Source organism: Olea europaea, unplaced genomic scaffold (assembly GCF_002742605.1).
Source record: "Olea europaea var. sylvestris unplaced genomic scaffold, O_europaea_v1 scaffold3382, whole genome shotgun sequence".
NCBI classification, from domain to species: Eukaryota; Viridiplantae; Streptophyta; class Magnoliopsida; order Lamiales; family Oleaceae; genus Olea; species Olea europaea.
In genome coordinates this window covers 15,444-21,385 of record NW_019252826.1, presented here as the reverse complement: position 1 = coordinate 21,385, position 5,942 = coordinate 15,444, and the positions used below count along the sequence as shown (strand labels likewise).

Here is a 5,942-nt window from a genome sequence, read left to right as displayed (position 1 = left end):
AAAAAAAAAGATGTAGATATTTTTTTTAATCTTCAATTCTCTAAAACCATTGCAACTTTAATGCAAAATTAGAACCTTCTTTCTCACTCTGACCATCCTCTCACCATATTTCCTCTATCTATATCTATATTCTCAAAAGCACTTCCCCGAAATCCCTAACCGTATGGATCAATTTTCAATCATCAAAACGTCTACAAATAAATAACATCAAAATTTACACAGTGGAATAAGTTGGGCAGTTAAAAAACTCTTAAACAAGAGAAATGTATCAAAACCGCTTTTGAAATCGTTTGGTGTCACGTCTACAGTAAACAAAACTGTTTTAAATTATTCGGGTTGGATTTTGATATTTTTAATGTAGTTTGAAACTAAACATGATCAACCAAAAATTGTAAAAAAAAAAAAGAAATAAGTAAAGTAAATACAAAATATTAAACAAATTTGCAATATTGTTCTAAATTGAACATGGATCAGAAGTTAAATTGCCATCTTAACCCCCAAAATAAAATACGAATATTAAAAGTGTAATTTAAATATAGGTAATATGTACAATTTTGAACCTCAGACAAATACAGAAAGTTAACTAATAAAGTAAGTCATTATTTTCTTGCAAAAGTTTAACTTTGGGGTGTTTGGTATATTTTTACACGCTTTCATTGGTCCTTAATTAAATAATATTGAGTATTTGGACAGATCTCTACTTGTATTAGTATATATTTCACCTTATTTAGGTTTAAAAAAAAAAAATACTCTTTGAGGAGTTAAAGCGAGCAAAAGAGTTTTTGAACTTAATTATGGAATAGAAGATGGAATTGAATGAACTCAATGAAAATAAGAGGACTTGATTGGAAAACTTGGAAGCTCAATTAGACCATTTCACAAGTTTTGTGGTCAAATTTAACACTTAAAAGTTTGGGGGACCAAAATAAGTGAATTCAAAAGTTAGAGGTCAATTTAGATGATTTGGAAAGTTGAAGGACCAAATTGAAGAAATCAGAAGTTGGAGGACCAATGTGCAAGAAGCCAAATATTATGGACCATTATGGACATGATTAAAGTTGGAGGATCTAAGTGGATGGCTTGAAAAGTTGAAGGGCTGCCCACTTTCCTCCTTCTAATTGGATACTTAGGGTGTGTTTGATTACATTTATTTTCCATGGAAAATATCAACTTTTCACCCAAATTCCTACTTGGAGTGTTTGATTGTTATTTTTTTTGCCATAGAAAACATTTTCCAACTTTTAAAAATATACCTAATTTTCCTTGTTTTTAATAAAAATATTTTCCTTGAGTGAAAGTGGTTTTTATTTTCCTTAAAACAAGGAAAATATTTTATTTTTTAGGTGATATTTTCCATGTCAATCAAACACACTCTTCTTACGATTTCGCAGTATTCCAATAACAATTTTCTTTATTATTATTATTATTATTTATTTTTTTCGAAAGACTTTATAAATATGATAACTCTGATAGTAAATATCTACAAGTCTGATATTAATTATCTACCACCACATACATCATATTAGATCATCTTGAAACAATTACAAAAGAAGAATTCATCCATATATTCTAGGCAAATTGAAAGAGAAGACGACAAAATTCAAGATCATTGAAGATATTTTAAATTGGAGGGATGAATTCATCTTTTTTTTTTTTTTTTTATCTCTCTAACCGTTTTATATCTATCATTATGACTTTATATTTTTGTTTTAATCATGTTTGGCTAAACACAATTACCTACTTTATATTAACTTGAAGTTGCTCATTTTTTTGTTAAATTCTTGTAATTTGTGTTGATTGCTTACTATTGTTTTATTCCATTTTAACGATTGATTACCATTACAATATATTAACGGTGGATCGGTAATTGAGAAGTGAATTAGGATCACAATGGTATATTCATGATCCTTGCTCATTACTTGATTAAATTTACTTTAAGATCTTCATATTCAACCAAATTCAAACTTTAAATGTTAATTATGTGTATTTTTTAAAAATAGTTTTAATTAAAGTAGGGTTGATAATCAATCTTGTTGGGACAACACTTGACTCATCATTGTATTACTTGTGTATGATCTGTCCTCTTGAATAAATATCGCAACACGTGAAGTTACCTGTCATTGTAAAGATATTATTTTTAATTTTGTTGTTTGTCTGCCCAGGACTCAAAGGACTCTGTCATGATAGTGGTGAACCATTTTTCAAAATGGCACATTTTTTTCCTTGCAGCAAAACATATTTTATCTCTAGGTTGCAAATGCAGTTACCCATGTTTGATTGAAATAAGGTAGTTGGAAGGTTTATTTTCTTTGGTATGTTATGTATTGTTAAAAATGAAAGAAAAATAGTAAAATAAGGGAACTCATTGATTTTATAGCATATATCAATGTGATAAGAATTAAAATAAGACAATATGCTCATATCAAATTTATTAAAATATAAAACATACTACTTGCAATTAAAGTAGTGGCGGATCTAGCACCCAGCAAGATGGCATGATCGATCGTGCTGGTTCCACGGGAATAAACATGCGTAAAGGGCACCACTAGACTAGACGCCAGTTGCTGTGAGGTAAAGACAGGGAAGAAGGCGAATTGAAAGAGAAGAATTGAAACAATTACAAAAGAAGAATTCATCCATATTTTGGGCAAATTGAAAGAGAAGACGACAAAATTCAAGATCATTGAAGATATTTTAAATTGGAGAGATGAATTCATCTTTTTCAAACATTGGTATGTTTTGCACAAAGAACTCCATACTTAGTGACATGTATTATTAAAATGAAAGAAAAGAAAAGTCTAAGCGTGGATTTGGCATGGGATTGTCCAAAGCAGCTACCTGACTGGCAACATTCGGATGACCAAAACAGATGAATAATATTTAAAAAATGGTGCTCGGTGAATAAAAGACGGTTTTGACAGAAGTCCGTGTACATGTTTGGAGGAAGATATCTAATTGATCCTACGCCACTGTTGATCTTGTGTGAAAAAGGTATATCTTGAGTGTTCTCAACTGTTTCTGCAGGCATATGTATAGTTCCTTTTTATTCTCTTTGATTTGTTACTTTCTGCACTTTTGGCTGTGGGAAAAGGTTGGCCTTGTTATCATTTTCTATGTTTATCAGGCAAATACGAATTTGAAACCTGGAAAAACAATCTGATTATAAGTTCTGGTTTTGAGTCCAGGATTGCAATTTATGTATATTTCGAATTTATATGCAATTTATGTGTATCACTTGGTCTGTCAATGAGCATTTTGTTGAACATATTACTGCTGTATTTTTTATGATTGCTCAGTATTCAACTTATATAATTAGGAATAATGATAACGAATAAATTGTGATATCAAATGAGACAAAATGTTTTGAATTCAAGTTTCGTCGCCTTCCATTTAAGTGAATTGTGGACATGTTATGCTTTGTTGGAAGTCACGAGGTGTATTGAATATAAAGTAACTAGTCAAAAATGACTACTAGAATGGATTAATAATTTTATATTGTTCACCTTAACTTGGACGACAACTTAAATAAAATTCTATTTGGCACTGAAACTCATCTAATTTGAACAATTAAGGCTCGTCTGTCAAAGTTATCTTCGGGGGGGAAGGGGGGGGAGGGAATAATAGTTGTAAGCCCGCCCTACTCATTAATCCTGATTTCGTCCCTGATTAGAACTACATTTATTAAAACTAATTAGGCCTAGCCTTTGATTCCAACAACTGCTTATGTGTGTTATCATAGGACATCGCTGCTCATAAACGCAAACGCGATGTGTTCTGCACAAAGGTAGTTATAAGATTTTCGTTTTTCTTTTTCCCCTTTTTTTTTATTATTAAAAATGAAAGAAAAATTATTACAATAGGGAACATTAAGAACATGTTTAATTTTGATAAAAATTATATTTTTAGGAGATTTTGATAAAAGTTGACGGCATACGAGGTGGGAAAGTTACGGGTCACATGAAATGTATGGTTATAATTAATTATTGAGTTTGATTTAGATTTTAATTCACTTTTTGAGTTGGACCAAAGAGGGGCTATATTAGTTGGAAGATACGGTACTTATATTGTATAGATGTTGTTGCTGATCTCAATTTGATAAAAACTTAAAGAAGACAACGAAAATTATTTCACAATATACTCATTCCAAGTTTATTATAATAGACAACATGATACTGGTAAATAAAGATGGCTACATTTCCACAATGTAGTCTCCAAGCGAAGACTACAATTTATTTAATTAAAGACAGTTTACTGCAGACTCTAAGCAGAGATCTACAATTTATTTAACTCAACCAGCTTCATACATAGATAAGTAATTTATTCACCTGCTGTTGCACCAAAGCATCAAGCGATTACTATCTCCTTGATGACAGGCTCTTTGTTTGGGCAAATTTCTCCGCAAACACACCGGTCGTTAAAAGCTGAGCAGCATCCTGGCAAATTCTGAAGCGAGCAGTTTTGGTTACAAAGATCCACGTCACAACGTCGAACTCGAGCAAGAGGAGCGCTCATAATACGATTCCGTGGGCAAATGGCTGTGCAACGACATGGGCCAGATGGTCCTGGGCAGCATGCTGGCAGACCCTGACTAGAGCAGTATTGTTCGCAAAGATCCCAGTTACAAGCTCTAGCATCCACCACAAGAGGACCACTCATATCTGCTTAATACAAGAAAAGAGTAAAAGATGAGTTAACTAAATGTAAAAAAATGTGAAGGCTTTGCTATGAAATTAAAATTATTCGGGTTATTTCATATTTGGTAAATGAACATTCATGCATGGCTAATTGAACTAGTTGAAAAGCTGTGCAGTTGAATAAATTTCAAACCAGTGGACAGGGAAACCAACAGCAGGAGGGACACCATAGCAAATGACCTCATGGAGAACTCCATCATTGAGAGAGAGAGAGAGAGAGAGAGAGAGATTAAAGGCAGCTTTAGTGAAATGTGAATGGGAAGAACCCCTGCTTGTATCTCTTTATATAATGTTCAAGAGTGTGTTGATGTCGTGCTATGCACGTATGATATGATTATTTTTATCAAAAGCAAGTAGTTTACAATTAGGAAAAAATATTTTTTTTTTCTCATTAATATGATTAAAAAATTTCGCGTAATATAATTTTTTTTACTTCTTTCTCATAAATAGTGCCCTTTAATTTAACATAATAGTAATAATTTAAAATATTATATATAAATATAAATATATATACACCTATAATAAAAAATTTCCGATACCCCTACAATGCTAAGGCCTGGGTGATCGCTTAACTCGCACACTTCTAGGGCCACCTCCGATTATGAGCATGTTCGAGGTACCTTATAAGCTAGAGAGAGAATATTATGTGATAAGGTACTTCTCTTGGCAACTAAAACGTGCTCCATATCATTGATTATTTCCTTTTTGATGTTATAATTGGTATAATACAATAACATCTTCAATTTAATATCCAACCACGTTTCTCGTGCAGCAAATTTGAACGTCCATAATCAAAGGGTAACAAGCACGGACTAAGAAATGATTTTTATTTCGTCTTCAAAATAGGAAACTCTATCTTCTTCAGTTAAAAAAAAAAAAAAGAAAAAAAAGAAAAAAAAAAAAAAAAGGGAAAAAAAAAAAAAAGAAAAAAAAGAAAAAAAAAAAAAAAAATTAAAAAAAAAAAGAAAAAAAAGAAAAAAAAAAAAAAGGAAAAGAAAAAAAAAAAAAAAAAAAAAAAAAGGATTCCAGAATAGGGAGCATTTGAATTAGAGATATTTGTATTAAGGTGAATTATGATGTACTATTTTGGTATGGTGTTTGGTTTTATACTGTTGACGTCAAAAATAGAAAAGACTATGATTTAGTCGACTTTAAGAAAGAGAATGCCTTTTCCTTTATTACAAGAAATTAAATTGGACAAGTTTGCTTTTCCATTGACCAGCCAACCATTTCTCTCCCCCTCAAAGG

General features: G+C 31.3%; 1 protein-coding gene across 1 annotated transcript; it reads right to left on the bottom strand.

The window, feature by feature from the left end:
- Window positions 1-4,110: 4,110 nt before the first annotated feature.
- LOC111386030 (putative defensin-like protein 179) lies at window positions 4,111-4,948 on the bottom strand. Its single transcript, XM_023010459.1, has 2 exons — window positions 4,828-4,948; window positions 4,111-4,658 (listed from the first exon to the last, which is right to left on the bottom strand). Exons 1-2 carry the CDS (start codon window positions 4,892-4,894, stop codon window positions 4,345-4,347), a joined length of 381 nt encoding a protein of 126 aa, XP_022866227.1. The 5' UTR covers window positions 4,895-4,948; the 3' UTR covers window positions 4,111-4,344.
- Between the last annotated feature and the right edge of the window lie 994 nt (window positions 4,949-5,942).

What these genes read in the sequence shown, in the direction of transcription:
- LOC111386030 (XM_023010459.1), bottom strand. Translation starts at nt 4,894, where the DNA reads ATGATGGAGTTCTCCATGAGGTCATTTGCTATGGTGTCCCTCCTGCTG. An exon ending in GTTGGTTTCCCTGTCCACTG is followed by an intron (nt 4,659 to 4,827) that starts GTTTGAAATTTA and finishes TGTATTAAGCAG; the next exon opens with ATATGAGTGGTCCTCTTGTG.